General features: G+C 36.3%; 3 protein-coding genes across 4 annotated transcripts; 1 reads left to right on the top strand and 2 right to left on the bottom strand.

Moving 5' to 3' along the window:
* Nucleotides 1-230: 230 nt before the first annotated feature.
* On the bottom strand, nt 231-2315 carry LOC137737691 (E3 ubiquitin-protein ligase AIRP2-like). The gene is made up of 5 exons (XM_068477236.1): nt 1987-2315; nt 1295-1457; nt 1118-1184; nt 772-1015; nt 231-650 (listed from the first exon to the last, which is right to left on the bottom strand). Exons 1-5 carry the CDS (start codon nt 2064-2066, stop codon nt 434-436), a joined length of 771 nt encoding a protein of 256 aa, XP_068333337.1. The 5' UTR covers nt 2067-2315; the 3' UTR covers nt 231-433.
* Nucleotides 2316-5484: 3169 nt separating this feature from the next.
* Nucleotides 5485-10787, bottom strand: LOC137737105 (probable LRR receptor-like serine/threonine-protein kinase At1g67720). The gene is made up of 14 exons (XM_068476481.1): nt 10615-10787; nt 9972-10509; nt 9301-9812; nt 9069-9198; nt 8443-8514; nt 8278-8346; nt 8106-8177; nt 7928-7996; nt 7658-7830; nt 7219-7587; nt 7055-7120; nt 6784-6970; nt 6560-6692; nt 5485-5958 (listed from the first exon to the last, which is right to left on the bottom strand). The coding sequence occupies exons 1-14, from the start codon at nt 10685-10687 to the stop codon at nt 5629-5631; spliced, it is 2793 nt and encodes a 930-aa protein (XP_068332582.1). The 5' UTR covers nt 10688-10787; the 3' UTR covers nt 5485-5628.
* A 5061-nt stretch (nt 10788-15848) lies between these two features.
* Nucleotides 15849-18015, top strand: LOC137737877 (E3 ubiquitin-protein ligase AIRP2-like). Of its 2 annotated transcripts, none has more exons than XM_068477450.1 (5): nt 15849-16207; nt 16603-16765; nt 16879-16945; nt 17043-17283; nt 17404-18015. In XM_068477450.1, exons 1-5 carry the CDS (start codon nt 16125-16127, stop codon nt 17609-17611), a joined length of 762 nt encoding a protein of 253 aa, XP_068333551.1. In that variant the 5' UTR covers nt 15849-16124; the 3' UTR covers nt 17612-18015. The 2 variants fall into 2 exon arrangements, with proteins under 2 accessions (XP_068333551.1, XP_068333553.1); XM_068477452.1 differs by lacking the exon at nt 15849-16207 and adding an exon at nt 16264-16429.
* Nucleotides 18016-19450: the final 1435 nt, after the last annotated feature.

Genomic DNA, 19450 nt, shown 5'->3' with positions numbered 1-19450 from the left:
GCGAGCTGAGAGAAGGTCTAATAATATTATGCTAACAAATAAGTCAGGGGATTACATCAACAACCTAATGATGCTTGATGTTTTAAAATGTGTCAAGTATTTCGGCAAGCAAACGAAAAAGGATAGCGATTTTCACACTCCGTTTTTGGCCATCTGCACTCTAATTTGAATACTTAGAGCACTCGCAGGACGAGTGCAGGGAGGCTAGAGAACTAGAGTTGTCGACCGGATTCAACTCATAACATAAATATATTCTCACGATGCAGACTTTGGCATCAGTAATGCAGCAGTCTTACACTGACTTCTAAATTTTCGATATGCATAACATTTGAAACTTGTTATTTTGTGTAAAAATTCAATAGAAGTTCCTTACCGGATTCTATTTACATTTGACAGGACGGCTTTTTTTTATCTGTACACCACTCTCCGCTTCTTAGAACAAATTAGAATACTCGTAATACACCAAGAAGAGGGCGTCTGGGTAATCTTTCGGCAGGCTGTTGATATAGAGGTAGAAACGCAACAAGTCCTCTTGGGAAACTGTTTCGGTGTCAACCACATCATCGTTGCAAGTGAGCACCCATAAGTCTTGAGAATTAACTCTCTTTATATTACCACGACAAAATGGGCAAGACTCCGACTTTCTATTCCTGTAATTAAACCAAAGCATTGCAAGTGCAATGAACAAATCACTGTTTAGAGAAACGAGCAGCAATGGTCGAATCAAAAGGAGCATACAGATAAGGGATATGGTTTAAGGCTTGTACTTACCAATTGCGGTAGCATTTGATGCACATTGCGTGACAGCAATTAGGCAAGACCACTTTGGTGCAAGGCTCTAAACAAATCCCACACTCCTCTTCCCTCTCCACCTCAGCATTAACAAGGCTACCATCTCCCTTAATTATCTTCTTTCCAGAGCTTTCCATGCTAGGAAGCCTAGGATGTCCTTCCTTAGCATCATCCAACTCCCCCAAATCTCCGTGAAGCCGCTGAAGAGACGGTAAGATGACAGCTGCAATTCAGTTTTTGACAGAGCAAACTTGGTTACAAACCTAATTGTGCGAATCACAACCAAACGACATCCAATGATCATAAAGTAGGCAAATTGACATACAATAGAAGTCCCTTATAGAAGCTTTCCTTCCATGAGTTGAAATACTAGGCCTACCGTCTGTGTATACCTGTATCAAATAAAGACCAACACGCCCAAATTAGGTAGAGCGACAAAAGTTAATTCCTCTTCCGCAACGATTAACAACCAATAGACCAGAGTGGAAGAAAAGAACCAAACCTTGTAGACACGTATGTGGAAGAAATTTAGGTATCTAGGGAGCAGGCAAGTGCATGAGCAATCAATCCATTGCAACAAAAACATAAATAGGGGAGCCAACTGATTGTAAACCAATTTCATCTGAAACCGGGCACCGCCTTTGCCTCTCGGAATTGCAGCAGCTCTGCACACAATCCAGTCAGATTCAGAACCGGTAACATGTCAAAAATTTCAAACTTTACAATTCTATCTGATAACTCAGCCATGATCAAGTCAAAACCCAAAAATAAATAAACAACTGTGCACCCCAGAAAAATCCCAAATCAAAATCAGAATTAATAATGTCAAAAGTTGCAAACTTTACATTTCAATCTGATAAGCAACCATGATCAAGTCAAAACCAAAAAAATTTAAAAAAAAAATAAACAACTTTGCTCCCCGAAAAATCCCAAATTGGAAAAACTGACAAAGGGTTTTGCTTCTTCTTGCCTAAATTGATACAGACAATCATGGGTTTTGTTTTTTCTTGCCTAAATAGAAAAATTATGATGTGGGTTGTGATGATCAGATGGCCTAAATATAGATATTTGCAATTAAACATAAAACTAAAACTACCCACTTGGGAAAAAAAAGGATATCCACACCCACTGCAGAAAAAAAAAAGAGAAATTGAAACAAAAACAAAGAATTTCCAGAGAAACAAAGCAACTTACAGAGAATTTGCATGCTGTATATCTGCCTCTAAAGCACTCAAGGACTCCTGGTAAGAAGGCTGGTAATATATCATCTCCATCTCTCTCTCCTCTCTCTCTCTCTAGCAAAGAAAAAAAAGAACAAAGATCAAAAACTCCTCTCTCTCTCTCTCTCTCTCTCTCTCTCTCTCTTCCTCAGAGACAATCAAGTAGAAAGACAACCCACAAAGTTCTTTTTTTTTTTGTTGGGTTTTTGCTATTTTATGCAGAGAGATTAATACCCAGCAAGCACCAACGACAAAGAAACAAACAAAAAGCAGATAGAGAGATAGAGGGCCACAGAGGTTTGCTTTCCAAAGGCTATTGCCTCTTTATCCTTTTCACAATGGGGGGCGGCTCTGCTGAGAACGACTGTTTTCGGAGTTTGCCTTGTTTATACGGTCTGATATGGAATACGTATTCAGGAAAAAATGCGTCCTTTGCACCTCATTTAATGTGCTCTTCTTATCATAATCTTTTGCTTTATATATTATTATATTTGCTTCTCCTTTTAATTTTGCCAAGGTGCCTTTTCTAACCTTCTCTCTGTTTTTTTTTAATAAAATAAATTGTATGAAGACCATATTTTTATGACTGTATTTAATTATATTCGTAATAATTTAAATAAAAAATTCAACTACCAAAGCCACATTAAATGATTCTAACAGGTATTTTCTCTAACATTTTCGTTTAATGAAATATTATTTTGTGTTACTATTTTATATGGTTTTGGAATAATATTTTATAAATGAATCTTGCTATACAAGCAATAGAAGGGTGAGAGGTTCAAATACATGACCTTGATTTAATGGAAATACTGTTTAACTACCTAATTAAGTTAGAAAGTTCCTTCTGGTAGAGTACTTTTGATGTTTCAATTCATCCCCTTTTTTCTTGATAAGGGATTCTCTCCGGATCCCTTTCACCGAATTCATCAAGGCCACAATCTGGACCCTTGAAATTTGATCCAACGACTAAAGTTATTATAACTTTTTATGAGCCCCTGTTTTTAGCTGTTGGATCAAATTTCAAGGATCCGAATTTATAGACTTATAGGATTAAGTGGAAGGAATCTGGAGATTATCCCTTTTCCTTTTTTCTTGGACAAACAATAGAATATTACAAAATACGTCACAATGAGCAACATTTTAGTATCCAACTCAATTTAATTACATTTTTTGCAAGAAAAATTAGTATAAATATACGAGTTTTTTTTAAGTATTTTTCAAAAGATTGAAAGCGTTTTTTATTAAAAAAAAGTTTTGGAATAAATCCATAATAATACAAGTGAATTTTGAAAAAACAATCGAAGTGTTTTCTGCAAGAAACTCATAACTGGTGCTTCTTGCAGAAAGTACTTCAAGTGCTTTTAGAATCCAACATTTTTTTTCCAAAAGTGCTTTTAATCATTTTAAAACTTTCAAACGAGTCATATATCAATTTGCATATGTATGACTTAACATGATATCCATTCCAATTAAATAGACGATGGGCATTAAGTGCTGCTAAACTAACAAATCATATCCACTTTGAGCCTTATTTTTAAGTTTAACCAGATTGACAAGAATAATGTAGTTTCCTTCCCTTATTTAGTTCGAACTCTTTTCGAAATTTTAGAAAAAATTTAGTATAGAAATATTTGTATGCAGATTTATGTGTGTGTTATTATGGTGGGTTTTTATTTGTGTGTATGAGATGGTTCATGTCACCTGCAATCATCTGATGCCAGTAGATCAAAGGGTCCACATTTGGAGGCTTATCCATGGACTGAAACATATCAGGTGGAGAAACCCATATGGAAAAGCAATATAAAACTTTGCATTATTAAAGTATTATTGTGAATATATACAAATAAATCCCTTAAAACTTGGTCAATTAATCTCCAGAATTAGGGTCCACTATCCATCATTAGAAAACTAAAAAGAAAGGGGGTCGAATCATATTTTATTCTTGTGGGGTCTTTATACTTAAATTATTATTGTTGGTTTGTCGTTTTATATTATAGTGCAATTGTTATTTGTAATAGAAATGTTTTATATTCGAATATAATAAATTTAGTACAATGTACGGATATTCTTCGTCATTTGTAAATTATATGTGAATATTTTAAATTTAAATACAGTAAATTTGGTCCTAAACTGTATGACATAACCATTGTGTAGTTTAGTTTAAGTCTTCACACCAAACATAATACATATATTGTAATAAAATAATTGCATTGGTTTTCCCCTGTTGTAATATATTCATTTTAAACAAATTATATGGCATATGGGTTTAATGATCCATGACTCTTTCTTTCTCATTTTTTGCTAAGTGAAACCCTTTTGTCTAACAGAAACAAAAAGACAGAAAAGAAAGGAAAAAGAAAGAAAAGAAGTTGTGGAAAATCCAAGTGGAATATCTCTTTAGAAGGAAATATTTTTTGATGTGTTGGAATACGATTCGATACACCAAGTATCAGAATACAATTAGTTTGATACTTAAACAAACAGCTCGTATTATAATACTTAATGAAGTCGTGTTTTCCGAACAAAATTTTCTTCTTTGAAAGGACACTTGGGGGCCCTAGTGGTGACAACACCGAGTGTGAATCACGTAGCTAGCCAACATAATTTGGGTAGGATCTGGCCAAATAACCCACGCCGTTTCTGACGGATATATGGGCATCGTACGTTTTCCATATTTGCTTTTTCGAATAAGTGCATGTCGTTTTCCACACGAGTTACGTTTTAGCATCTTTTGCACGCACCATGGACGGCTATAGACCCTCCATACCTTGTAACACTCACTTCACTTGCGTCAACAATTTGTTAATATAAATTGTTCAAGAGAAATATCAGTTCAATAGGGTGCTAGGGGTCGTCGTGCATGTAGAGCAAACAAGTAAAAATTTGTCATGTAAGCACAAATGAAGAAGGATATTAACCATGATGCATAGGATTTGGGGAGATAGTTTGTGGCCAAGGAAGGTGCCTACTTTCGCTACTTAAAGTTTTTGTCTAAGTTGTCGATGTGCGTATGACTCACTTGTATCAAGGGTTAACATCTGCCTATGAGGTTGTGATTACCAGTGGTAGCATTGTTCTTCCTGCACTTGGGAGAAGGCATTCTCCCGACACTATTCTTTTACTAATTGAAATTATAAATGTACGGCTGCATAAGAGCATTTTATAAAGACTAGACAAAAGACGACTTCCCTATTGTTTTGTTTTAAAACAACTTTTAAATAAATTAACATGTTTTAATATTCTCTTAAATATGCGTAGTTTGGCACCAAAACATAACATACGAACTATCTAGTAAAACACTTGACAGACAAGCTAATTGATGGTACCCTTCTACACATAATAGTAGTTCTTAATAAAACAATTTTCTTAGCTGAGGTTGACAGGTTAATATACTTTTCACTGTGTGCAATTTGGCACCAGAGGGACGTCCACCCACTTCATAAACATCACCGACATGTACGGCAACATACCATATTAAACAGTAATTGACATATACGGTAACATAACATGTCAAATAGTATATATATTATACATAGCGTAAGAGCAAAAAAAGTAGAATTAATCTTAGTGTTAAAAGTGGTGAAATGTCAAAACGAAGAGGATTCACATCATCAACTCATCTGGCAGATGGGACTAGGCAATCCTTGGACAAGTCAGGGCTCTCAATTTCAAGAAAGCTTGTTAGCAAAGTTTTCCTGGAGGATTGTGCTTTTGAAGTGCTACTGCTGGGTGATATTTTCCGGTTGGATTCACTGCCCTTTTCAATCTTCATAGCATCTTGAACGGCCACAATTATTTCCTGCATTCTTGGCCTCGAAACTCCATGTTGCTCAACACACTGGAGTGCAACTTCAGCAATTCTCCAAATCGACTCAATTTTCACACTTCCTACCAGGACAGGATCCATGATGCTTTCCACATCCCCTTTACGAATCAAGGATCTTGCCTGGAAAAACAACAATTTTTTAGTGATCATATGTTGCGTATAATGTAAAAATTCTACTACGTTCCGGTATATGATATACACTGAATGAATAACGCGTTGGATCTGGAGCCAAACATCCAACTATCAAGAATCAACCGGCTATAGATGTTGATGTATAGTGTACACCGGAATATATAAGAAAATCTCGTGAGTAACAACTAATTCTAGAGTGCAAGAAGATTAGCATTGAATTTTCATTCGGGAAAAATTAGCAAAGCCCCTGAATTTATAAATCTGCTTCCAATTTGTCTCCTCGACTTTCGATTTGGTTATGAGCTCCCTAATTTCCAAACGCACCATTTTGTCCCCAAGTCTCAAATTTATCACATTTTCCGTTATTTTTCCCCAATTGAATTGACGAAAATAGCCCTCAAATGGCCGGAAAATTTGACAGTTTGAGAGTATTGGCACCTTTTTATAGATTATGGAAGCTCAAAACCAAATTGGAAGTCTGGAAGCCAAGGAGAGCAAACCGGAAGAAGGTACTAAGTTCAGGAGGTACTGCTAAAACTTTCCCTATACATTTGTCAGACAAGTTCTTGAAGTGAATTAGAAAGCATACCCAGTGAACAATGTTCAACTCAGAACCAAAGTCTTCTTCTGAAACAACCTTTCTTCCTGAAATCAGTTCCAAAAGAACAACCCCAAAACTGTACACATCACTTTTCTCGGTTAATTGCTGACTAGCATAATACCTGCATTGGAGGATTAACATGGCTGATTAAGCGCATACAGGAGAGAAATAAGAACAGGATTAATTTTTCGTATACGATTCATGGGGCTTACTCGGGATCAAGGTAGCCTACTGTTCCACGAGCCACGCTAGATATGTGCGTTAAATCCTCTTCCGCTTGCCTAGACAATCCAAAATCTGATACTTTTGCTCTCATGTTTATGTCTAAGAGAATGTTGCTTGTTTTCACGTCCCGGTGGATGATACTAGGGTTGCATCCAGTGTGCAAGTACTCGAGACCTATAAATGCGTTGATTCGTGTCAATAGCATGAACTTGAGAAATGAAGTATGCATAAATTAGTATAAGAAGTTCCATCATATACCTCTAGCTGCATCTTCTGCAATGCGAAGGCGCATTTGCCAATCTAAGCGCTTCTGAGTGGTAGAACCTGTTGTCAAAAAATTATGTCATGGATTTCCATCAAACTGTTTCGGTTAAAACTATGAACAGAAATTTAAAGAACAAGTTTTTTATGAGAGAGCAGACCGTGTATGTGATCGCGTAAGGTGCCATTGTGCATATACTCGTAAACCAGAATGCATTGATGTTCTTCCTCACAGTATCCAATTAGAGGAACCAAGTTTCGATGATGAATTCGTGACAAGAGTGCTACCTCAGTTGCAAATTGCTTATTCATGTGGGTAGACGAATCCGCCATCATTTTAACCGCTATCTCCTTTCCATCTTTCATCTTTCCATAATATACGGATCCAAAGCTTCCTTTGCCAATTTTTTTTGAGAAGTTGTTGGTCGCTTCTTCCAGATCAGGAAGTGTAATGTAGCAAGCTACGCCTTCATCCTTCCGAGAAATTGAATAGTGAGTTGAAGGCTTGGTGCTGGCACGCAGAGAGTCACCTGATGCACAAGAAAAGATGTTACATTGCAGAAACTGCGACCGCAGCTAACATATTCTTGCCGTACAAACCTTTTCCATTACTTCTCTGAAGAGATGACTTTCTTCGATGATTACGCAATATCAATAGAGTCCCCAATAATAAAAGTGATACAACTGCAACTACTCCGACAGAAATTCCAATTATCAACTTGAAATGCTTCTGTTTTCGTTCCCCCTTACGTAGTCCGAGATTATATTCATATCTGCAGGATGAAATAGCATGTCTGTCGATAAGTTTCTAGGCTACAGATACATTGTCATGTTTGTAGCATTTCATACATCAGTGAAAAGCAAACTTACTTAAATTTGATTTTCCCAGTTAACAGCCCAGCAGGAATTTCCCCACTGAAAGAGTTGTTCTGTATGTACCTGCCACATAAGGATTTCACATTTTCAGCATTTCCCCGCTACGAAAATGTCTACTACTAATCTGAATAATACATGGAAGTATCGAACTCACAATTCGTTTGCTACTTACAATTCTTGTAAGCTTGGCAAGCTAGCCAGGTAGGAAGGTAGCGCACCAGTGAATTTGTTATTCTCTAGATGCCTTGAAAATCGACAACAGATAAAAGAAATGCATCATTGAAGGAAATATGTGCTCTCTGAATTCAAATAGGTAAATTCGGAGCAAGATTCGAAGAGCTTACAGAATCTTTAGATTGATAAGATTACTAATGTCAGGAAATTGTCCAGTTAGGTAGTTACCATCCAACCACCTAAGTACAAAGAAAAGATTTGATTATAAGCGAACTCAATAGAACGATGAAAGAAATAATAAGGTATACATCTGTTTAGAGAATCACAGAACTTACAATTCTGTCAAATCCTGCATGTTTTTAAGCTCCACGGGGATTTCACCCTTCACATTCTTTCCTGACAGGTCACTGTAGCACAAGTTAGAGGATTTCATAATTAAGCATAAAATGCTGAATATCTTGAAGACGTGTGATCAATTTTTGAGTTTCCAGTTTAAGTAATGGCGAAATGTTTCACGACCTACGTTGATTTACTTACAATATTCCGTTGGTACAATACCTTCTACTGTTTGTCAAAAAAGGGGTTTTAATAGACATCCATCGACGAACCTATAAGCAAGCAACTGTGCTGAAGATCTGATATTTGAATGCTTGATGTATATGAAGCAATTCTGTCAATGAATTTAGCTTTTGTATATCAGCACTGCACCATAAAAAGGTGCATTTGTTGGACATCGGAAGCTAACTTATACGAAGAATTTGACTTCGACCCATTAGCTTAACATGTACAAATTAATTTCCTTTCGATTTGTATGCCTTTCCAATGATTTAGCATGTTTCAAGTTGCTTGCTATGACATTCAGTAAAAAAAATTGGCAGACTAAATATCCTGGTATTGAATGGCAATGTAACAGAAATCGACATAAAGCAGAGATGTCACGAAGAAGGCATGAAGAACTAACATTATTGTGATTCTCGAAGGTGCTGTGGAGCTACAATTCACCCATTCCCACGGAGTTGGAAGACAAGGATCGCCTTCATCTACCGACAGATTTTCAGCAGACATGAAGCGAAGTGCATTGAGAACCGCCACTACAAGTTAAAAACCAAACATAGCAATTAGCTCATCAATGATAAACCACACCCAATCTGATGCAAACTTTATAAAATAAAACACCAAGATCTTGGACTTACAATCTTGCCTATCGGTCTTCGCAGCAATTTGAACATATTTACTTATCTCTATTGCATTTAGAAGTGGCCCTCGCGTAGAATCAGGGGTCTCACGAAAGGAAAATGACAGAACAAACTCCAGACTCACATTCATGTAGCTCGGCTCATAAAGAGTATAGTCTCCATTTGCATTCTCAGCAATATTTACAACTGCTCTGTTATAATCAGCCAAATTAGGTTGTTCTAACCTGAACTTTCGACTCTCATTTGCTCCTAAATCCTCAATTTCCGCGAAGTAAGCATAAGCTCGAGCCATTCCTGGGAAGCCATCAAGATTCAATCTGTAGCTCAACACTCCCTTCGTGCCAACAACCGCGGTCTGCATTACTTTCATCGGCGGGTATTCTTTACTCCTTGTGTCTACATCCCTTGATGTACTGATTCTTTCTGTACCTGGTGCCACTCCAACCAGATAGTTCTGCCTTTTCACAAGATCAGAATCCCAAATTCTATCATATGGATCATCTGGGTACCTGCGAAAAACAATAAATTCTCACTCAAGCCATCAAATCACTAGATACATTAGCATCCGGACCGGCCTAATTCTGGTGTGCAGTTCTATTCGTCTAATCCTCTATCACCTAATGCCGTCACAAAAAATAAGAAGTTAGCATCGAAATCTAGTTTTTTACCTTATGGCATCTTTGCTTGAAGCACCAAAATTTACCCTGGCTGCAACTTTCAGGAAAAACTTATCCTCATAATCTGTGGCGTACATCGAAAGATTGAAAGGTCTCAGCTCCAAAGTCGAAATAAACGGAAACCCTGTTGTTGCACAACATATACACACATCAACCGAATCGGACGAAGCCCTAATGATCATTTCATTCACGTAAGTTCTTGAAGCATCAAAAATAGTCACGGTTGCCCACTGCGTGGCATCCAAGTAAAGCTCGAATTTCGGATATGTGTCTTCACTTTTGAGACTGCCGTACTGAAACGTTGCCCGGACTAAATACCTCCTCCTCTCCACAGTGTTCAGTGTGTAGCAGTACTTCTTGCTGTCTATGGGAAAATCCCTGCGTTTCTGAAACTGCTGCTGGTTTCCATTAGGGTTTTCGACCTGGACTGATTTGCCCTGGGACATTAGTCCCACGTCTGAAATCCATGGCAGTCCAGTGCTTGGGTCGGTGTAGTTACTTGTCCCTCCACAGTCTATGCTCACAAAGTCTGCACACTCAATTCAAACATATCGTCAGTACGAAAACCGGCAATTCCTAACAACATGCATTCGTTTGTAACCACAAAAATCTCAAATACCGAAAAATTACACACCTTGAACTTGGGAAACAACAGATGACAGAAAGCAGATATAAATTATAAACATGAATTTGAATGAAAAAACCATTTGATTATTTCATGAGAAAGACAAAACAAATCTTTTTTCTACGTTTTCTCGGCGTTCAGAATTTGAGTTCGTTCAGTTGATGAAATCGAAACTGATTGAAATTAGGTTAACATGTCTGTCTAAGCAGGGGTCCACGTACCATTCACTTTTTTTTATTGACGAGATTTGCAATGCAATGTTCATTCACGTTCCTTTTCTTTTTTCAGATTTTTGGAATCTTCTCTTTTTCTCCAGGAATTAGAAAATTGATTTCTGGTTTCATTTTATGGTTTCACTTTCTTTTTACTTGGAAAAAGGTGACACTAGCAGCCAAGCTCGACCTACCTAGTGAAAGAACATCATTTCTGTAACATCCATATCGATCAACGGTGAGGGGATGATGTGCCTTATATGTACATGCCCACCTCCATATAGCACGAGGTTTTTTGAGAGCTCACTGACTTCGAAGTTCATCGGAACTTCGAAGTTAAGCAAGTTCACACGAGAACAATCACATGATAGGTGACCCACTGGGAAGTTCTCGTATGAGTTTCCAAAAACAAAATCGTGAGGGTATGATCAGGGCTCAAAGCAGACAATTTCGTGCTACAGCAGAATCGAGGGATGTGACAATTTCTTAAGTCATTATTTTGCGTTTCGAAAATGATTTGGCAGATAAACTGTGTGAACTATCTTGAATTACAAGTTTTACTGTGTTGCTGATAGATCTTTATGAACTATTTCCTGATATTCATGCGCTGATTGATTCGTTCCTCTAAAAAAACTTACGTTTGCACACAAAGTACCATTGATTTTTCTTGTAATTAAGGTTTTTAACCAAATTATGATGTTGCTGGTTTATTTTGTTCAGTTACTGCAGATATTATAATGAGGTCAGGACTGACGGATGGCACTTTGATATGTTGCTACCAAAGTATTTATTGCATTTGGTCTATTTACTTAGAAGTTTGGTTCATGCATGCGTTTCTGCAGAATTGACTTGTGAGTAGTAAGTCTCACCACCCGACCAATTACAATCCATTGTCTTTTCTTCACCGACAAAAGTATATAATAATCAAAGAATTCTGCTATCTATACACTTATTTTATCTCTCACATACTTCTTTCAATTTTCGACCATTAGATCGAATAAATTGAAGAAGATCAAACGAACAAAAATTAATAAGGATGTGTGGGTGATAAAAAGAGGTGTATAAATAACACAACCCTAATCAAACTATTTGGTGTTCAAAAGTTTAGGGGGCAGGGAGGTTACCCATCTCAAAGTCACGCAAGGTCTATCATCTCATCAATGTGACATTCATTCTCAATACATCTCCTCACATGTGACGAATTTTCAAGTCTAACACGTGGACAACACACACTCGGTGACATGGAGCGCGTGTTGTCATTGAACTTCACACTTAGAACTACTTGCTACCTGCTCTGATAGCATGTAGAAAGTTAAAATTCCATCATAAAACTAATTGGCAATATGGAAAGTAGCCCAACCACTTATAAGCACATATCAGGTTTCTCCTCTTATCAATGTGAGATTCATTCTCAACAACTATTTGTTTTTCAAAAGTTTAGGGGGAAGGGAGGTTGCCCATCTCAGAGTCATGGTACATTTCTTTGGTGACTTACAAAGGGGTCTCAGCTTTTTTTTTTAGTTTTTACATATCACCTACAAAAATGGATGATCAAACTATTTGTAAGTCATTCAGTATTATGATCCGGTGATATTCTCCTTCATTTGTAAGTAAAAGGTCTTATGTTTGAATCTCGTAGATGACGAATTCGATACCAAATTATGTTGTCTATTATGTAGCTTAGTCGAACTTCCTCTCCCTTTAATGTAAAATATATCGTTGTACTAAAAAAAGTTATATTTAAAATATAGGGAAAATTTGAAATAGGTCCAATTTTATAGACCACCTTTTGAAATAGGTCTAATTTTTAGTGACTTTTAATTTTTAAAATAGGTTCAATTTTTAGTTATTTTGGACTCATATAAAAAAACCCCATAAATATATTGGTTGTTACATCTTTTACAATGAAAAAATCTTTAATACTACGTAGCTTTTAATGGAATGAGAAATGTGCGGTTGAGATTTTACTCCTTACATTTAACGGTGCGGATAAAAAAGTTTTGGGAGAAAATGAAGAGGCCTGCTAACTCTTCGGTACCCAAGACAAACCTAGGAGGGATAAAATTCATCTGTATAAGAAAATAGGTGATAATATTAGGAGCGGACAAATAAACACTTGAATCCATTATTCGATTCGAATTTCAACTAAGAAAGTGTAATCTTAAACCAATTGAACCAAACCACAGTCAAATTGATTTGGTTTCATTTAACATTTTTAAAAGGGAAGTGTTATTGACACTATAAAAATCTCATTCTACACTTCTTACAAGTGTATTTTTTTTTCTAAATATAGAAAGTTTGAAGTGTAGAATGAAAATTTTAGAATGACAATAATAATTCCCTTTAATAAACAGCCTAATATTTAATTTACGATAACTTTCATACATAGCTTTGTGCCAGTTTAATTCTTGAACTAAACTAAACCAAATTGTGATGCTAACGTTGATTTAGTTGTGATTTGAAGCATAAACTAAACCGAACTCAACTCAACCATGCTCACTCTAGATACATGTACATGTTTATATAACGTATTACAACTAAATATGCAATCAAGTTTATCGACGATATTTTAACAATCATATCAAACGCATATTGATAACTATAAAGTCAAAGCATCAAGGCAACATTATCAAGACTTCGTGTCACATAAAAATATTACGGTTAATTGTAAGGAAAAAAAAATGTAAATTACCCATAAATATGATATATTAGTATGAATCTCACCCTATGTAAGATGTAATTAACAATTTGTCGAAGCATATATAATCATGATAGTAAATAAATAAAAACGTAACCGGAAACCTGGCCGATTGTGAAAAGCGTCTTTAGTGAAAGAAAAGGACGCAAGATTAAACATCCTCTTTTGCTTTTAAAATTGGCTTTTGCTTTTGCTTTTGATTACAACGAAATATCTTTTCCTTTTCTGATATTCCCTTGGACCACCTTGTTTCCAGCTTTTCTCAACTCTGAAAAAGTATGGAGATGATGCCTTCATGCTTTCCGTTTTTCTGTATTGGATGCATACAATCCATCCTCTGGTCCACCATCCCAATCATCATCAATAATAACCCAAACAATCTTCTAGGCAAGCAATAAATATAATATTTATTTATCTGTGCTACAAGTTTACAGTTTCATATTTTTTTCGACTTACTTAAATGACAAGTTTGATACATAAAACTAATTGATTATGTGAGTTGAGCTAAGCCTCAAACGACTTAGAGTTTAATATCATCATATAACAGAATAAAAATAAAATTTGAGTCTAATATATGGAAAGAAAAAAAACTTGAGAGTGCTTCTTAAAGAACAATATGGGTAAATTTTTGAAAAGTTTTTAAGCTTTCCTGTGTCAAACGTATCTAGATGGTTTAGTTAAAAAAAAAAAACACTTTTAGCACAAAATATAAGCAAACATGAGCAGTGTTTAAAATGCTCAAGAAATATTTCAAAAATCAAAGATCGATATGAAAAGGGGGTGAACTGCAAACATCATCCTATATCGATGAGATATAAAAAAAAATCAATGAATATTGACGATATTTACATATTCACTACAGAAAATTTGCCATAACCCATTGCAATTTTCAATTTTTTGATTTTTTTTTTCTCTAATTTCGACTAAATCTGAATGAATTAATATACCCATCTTATTGTAAATTTCATAATTTATGTTGAAAGCAACCGATATCGATATATCTATCGATAGTTTTATAAATTTGTATATTAATAGTTCAACCTATATCGATATTTTAAATACTAAATATAAATGACCAAATATTGCCTAGGAGAAATTAATCCATTCTCATTCGAGTTGGTGGATGTAAAATCACCATTTATTGTGTCCATAGTTGTTGCAGACTTGCAGGGCCCATCAAACCAGATGATCGGCTCTGTACCTCTATTGGGCCCAGATGTCTCTGTCTAGGCACAGCACAGCTAAAACTTCAAAGTAAATGACGGGCTGATGTCCATTCTAAGGGTCCGCTATATCTGACACCAAACACTTGGTCACTATTCATTATTTATGGACCCACACGCTAAACACGCATCAACCAATTGAGTCGTGGCGTTTTTTAAGGTGCGGACCACGCTTTGCGGACCTTAGGTTCGGACCAATTTACACTCATTGAGTTGTTGACGTATGAGCGAGCGACAGTGTATTGACGTTTACATCAACGATTCAAAATCACTTATATTCACATTGGTAGTTCATGCTAGCATAATTCAATTCATTATAGTAAGAGAGTAACGTTAAGGATGTGCGTAGCTGTTCACTATTGATGTCATATATGTAATAATCTCTACTTAAGCAATTACTAATAATTTATCTGTTACATAATTTTTTTGAGAAAATATCGGTGGTATGAGAAAAATTTAATTGACAACAAAAAAAAGTTACATTTAATCTAATCAGGAGAATTTACCTACTACATAATATTCTCTTTTAATTTGTTCATTTCACAAATTAGTAAAAAAAAATGAGAGATTGTATAAGAAGAAGGCATCATGTCCTAACTTAAGTTAAAACTAATAGGACTCAAATTTTAACTTTTAATACTTTTGCCTAAGAAATTCTTATTCTCAAAACACCATGCGTTTATTAACACATAAGGAATAAAAAGTGAGTCATATGTGAAAGATATATGACTCACTTGGTAGTTGATACTTTGGTTAATAATATCCGCTAGTACCAAAAGGGGGTGGTTTTATTCTTTGACAACATTGATTAAGTAGGTGTTTAATCCAAAGTATCAATTATCAAAAGTCAGAGTTGGTCTTGGAGTGGGATGGAAAGGGTAATTGGGAACCCAAACCTCCCTCACTAAGTCGATAAATTAATATGAAGAGCAAACATGAAAACAAGAATGAAATATTTTTTAATGTATCTGAAATACGGAACAATACGTCATAAACTTTTTTTTTTTTTTTTCGAATATATATTTCTATATGTATAACGTATGAGCCCGTGTTCATATCACACTGATCAATCTCTCAACGAGAAGGCATCCCTTTCTTTCCTTGTAGTGTGAAAGGTTTGATCACCAAGCAAAGCCCTTGCCTATCTCTCTCTTTCTCTCTCTCTCTCTCTCTCTCTCTCTCTCTCCCCTGTTTTTCTTATTAACCCCACCATCAAATGTCTCCAACCTCCAACAGATTCACCAACAAAAACTAAAAAAACAAACCAACTCCCACCGAAAAACAAAAGTCACTCTTTTCATCTGATCCGCCACCCTCTTTCCTCCCTCTATTCCCTTCTCCTTCTGTTTTTCCATCCCAAAACTCAAGTGAGAAGAGAAAGAACATATGTGGCAAGCTCAGGCCTGCAAGTCTTCTTATGGAGAATCCATCAAAGCTCTTGAAGCTGATATCCAACATGCCAATACCTTGTGAGTCTCTTTTTTCTCTAAAAATATTTTTTTTTGTTGGTGATCAATCAAAACTGTGGAATAATCCATATGCATTTTCCTCTTCTGGGTAGTTTGTTGGGTAGTTAATCTAACTGAATTGTGGTTGTTGGGTGGTGCTTATCATTTGAGAGAGAAGGTGAAGTTGGATTTTTTTTTTCCTTAAACATTTAAGTTTGATACTGTTTCCTTAAGGCTTTTTAGGTGAGAAATTTTCCAGCTTTATATACATTACTGCTTTTATGTTGCCAATTTAATTGCTTCTCTGGAAAAAAAGAAAAATCCCACAGGCTGTTCTTATTTTTCTACCCAAATGAAGCTCAAATTTTTTTTGATCTTTATTTTTCCATTTGTTTTTGGGATAAATTTTGTTGCAGGGCAGCTGCTCTTCCCAGAGATTATGGTGGGAACTGTATCCAAATGAGATTGTCTTACAGCCCCTTTGCACCTTTCTTCCTGTATCTCATTGAATGGATGGATTGTAGCTGCACTGATATACTTCCCAATTATTTAGGCCTTCTCCACATCCTTGTACACAAGGTGGGCAGCTCTTCCGTTTCATGCTTTATTCGTTATATTTCCCAGTTGCCTGCTGCAGAAAGATAATCTTTTGTTTCCTAAAGACCGAAATTAATCTTTACGATATTGTACAGGTATATGTCGATGGGATGCCTTCATTGTCCTCCAAAGAACAGAAGGTCACTTTAAGGGAATTTTACGGTATGTTATTCTCTTGTTAGCTTCTTATTGAAAACATACCGGTTCTTGGAAGAATTGTTTTTGACATAGCGGTGAATTCTGCTGGAAATCAATGCAGCTGTAATATACCCTTATCTTAGGCAACTTGAAGGTGAATTTAACGAACTGGAAGATAATAATAATAATAAGAGAAGCCGATGCACAGATGTTTTGGGCAGAAAGAGGATGGAAGACCGAAGGAAGCTTTCGGATAAAGATCTTGAGAGAGAAGATGAATGTGGGATATGCATGGAAAACTGTACAAAGATGGTGTTGCCCGACTGTGGGCATTCCATGTGCATCACTTGCTACCAGGATTGGTATGATCAATTTCCATTTTCACTTGTTCGCTTATTAACGAACTGAAAATCATTGTACTTACCGGTGAGGTGATGATAACCTATGGAAAATGTTTATGCTGTAATGTGCCTGAATTGCAGGAATGCAAGATCGAAATCCTGCCCTTTTTGCCGCGGCAGCCTAAAGAGAGTTAGTTCCAGAGATTTGTGGGTTCTCACTAGCATCAGCGATGTTATTGATGCAGTAACCCTTGCGCAGGAGAACCTAAGACGTTTCTATCTTTATATTGAAAATCTACCGGTAGTTGTACCGGCAACGCATGTTGTGGTGTATGATTACATGCTCTGACTCACAAATGAAGAATGAAGTTGCAAAGTACACAAATTACTCGTTACCCCAATGTATATATAGCCTAATATATGGAAGTTCAATGTAAACTACCATGCCGGGTTGACGGGCTGTCTCATGGTAGCTGTATATAGTCAACTAAACTACCGAATGCCTGTTTTCAGACGATAAGCAGGTAGCTTTGGAGGTTCTTGAGTTGCATATGGGAGCATCCTGCCCATCTCCAATGACTAAGGCACCTGCATGTCTCTGACGGAAGCCCTGGATGTATATATAACAGGCAAGCCTGGCGTTCAACTCAGCTTTTTGAAACCTGAGTGTTGGAATGGAAGTAATCATGGTTTCTGCTCATTTACTAGATGATCTCTTATAAATTAATGAAAAGTTTACAGTATTTATATACCGCTTGGTAACAGAATGTAAGAGCTTATGCTACGGCAATAGAATTATTTCGTTAAGAATGTCATGTCACTATGGAACTTCATTTTAATGAAACTCATTATATATATACGAGTTTTAAATCTTCGGTGCATTGGAGATGTTCTCAGAAGAATCATAGGAAGATTTACCTCGAGGAAGTTGCTTTAATGGCCAGGATTATGTTTAAGAAAGCAACAATCCTGAGCTTGATTGTGCTCCAAACCAGCTCTACAAGTAGCCATCACTAGATTTTCCCCGCTGAGCATCGGTCAATGTAGGACGAGAGATTGCCTGTGCCGTGAAGATAGCCGAATGCTCGAAGAGGGGTGATTGGGGATACCTTTGTGCCTGCCTTGTGATGATGAACAGACGCATATCGTCCCCTCAACAGGAAGCAAACTACTATGCCTTTATGCTAAATCATGCTGTTTAACATCACTGGATGGCTTTAAGGGACCTGGTTGAGTAACTTCTGTTACAGCTAAACCAAGGTTGTTTTATGTAGTTATTGGCATGCAATATTTCTAGGGTGGTGTTGCCCACACCCTCATTTTTACTTCTCATACACCTCTCAATTTTCGACCGTCGGATTGAATGAATTGACATCAATGGACAAAAATTAACAAATAAAGGTATGTGGGAGATAAAAAGGTGTGTAAATAGCACTACGTTATTTCCATTAGTGTTTTGTCTCACATAATTAAAAAGGGAAAAATATCAGTAATAAAATTGCGCTAAGGCCACAAAGTGTTACTAATGTAAATACACAAGCAAAGTTTATATTATTGAATTGGTTATAAGACGTGACGGTGAGACAATCATACTATAAATCACTCTTAAATTCCCAATCAATGTAGTAAATGAATTTTTGCCTGGCTGCCAAATTGTCTCATCATCATTCAGATTGGGCCTCCGAATCAATACAACCATACTTCTCAACCCATCAACCCAACTAAAATTGCTTGGGTCCAAAAACAACTGCTAAGATAATAAGATTTATAAACAATGCTGGGCATAAAGTTAACTAGTTAAGTGGTGGCAAACATATGAGAAAAACTTGGATAGGTCAGTCGAAAGATTGATAGTCAAACGCTTTTACAAGGGAGTGAGCCCTTCTCTATACGAAAAAAACATACCATAATATTTTTGTGAGAGTGGCTTTGACTAGACCTTACTGAAGTTTTTCTCTGGACATATTCTTAGAGTGGTTGTTCATGGTATTCAGCATCACTGCAACAGTAAAAAGGGGAGTGAAAACAAAAACAATAAAAGTAAAAACAAAAGAAAGAATACAGAGGTTAAGAAGAGGGGAAGCATCGTAGGAGAGCATAAGGGGAGAGTCATATTCTTTTAACTTTTACATAAACAAATAAAAAGGCAGTCCACTGATGAGAAGTTGCATGGAGTTCATCTTCCTAG

The sequence above is a fragment of the Pyrus communis genome, chromosome 6 (assembly GCF_963583255.1).
Source record: "Pyrus communis chromosome 6, drPyrComm1.1, whole genome shotgun sequence".
Taxonomy (NCBI): domain Eukaryota; kingdom Viridiplantae; phylum Streptophyta; class Magnoliopsida; order Rosales; family Rosaceae; genus Pyrus; species Pyrus communis.
Note: the sequence above shows the minus strand (reverse complement) of the source record. Positions and strands in the feature narration are given on the sequence as shown.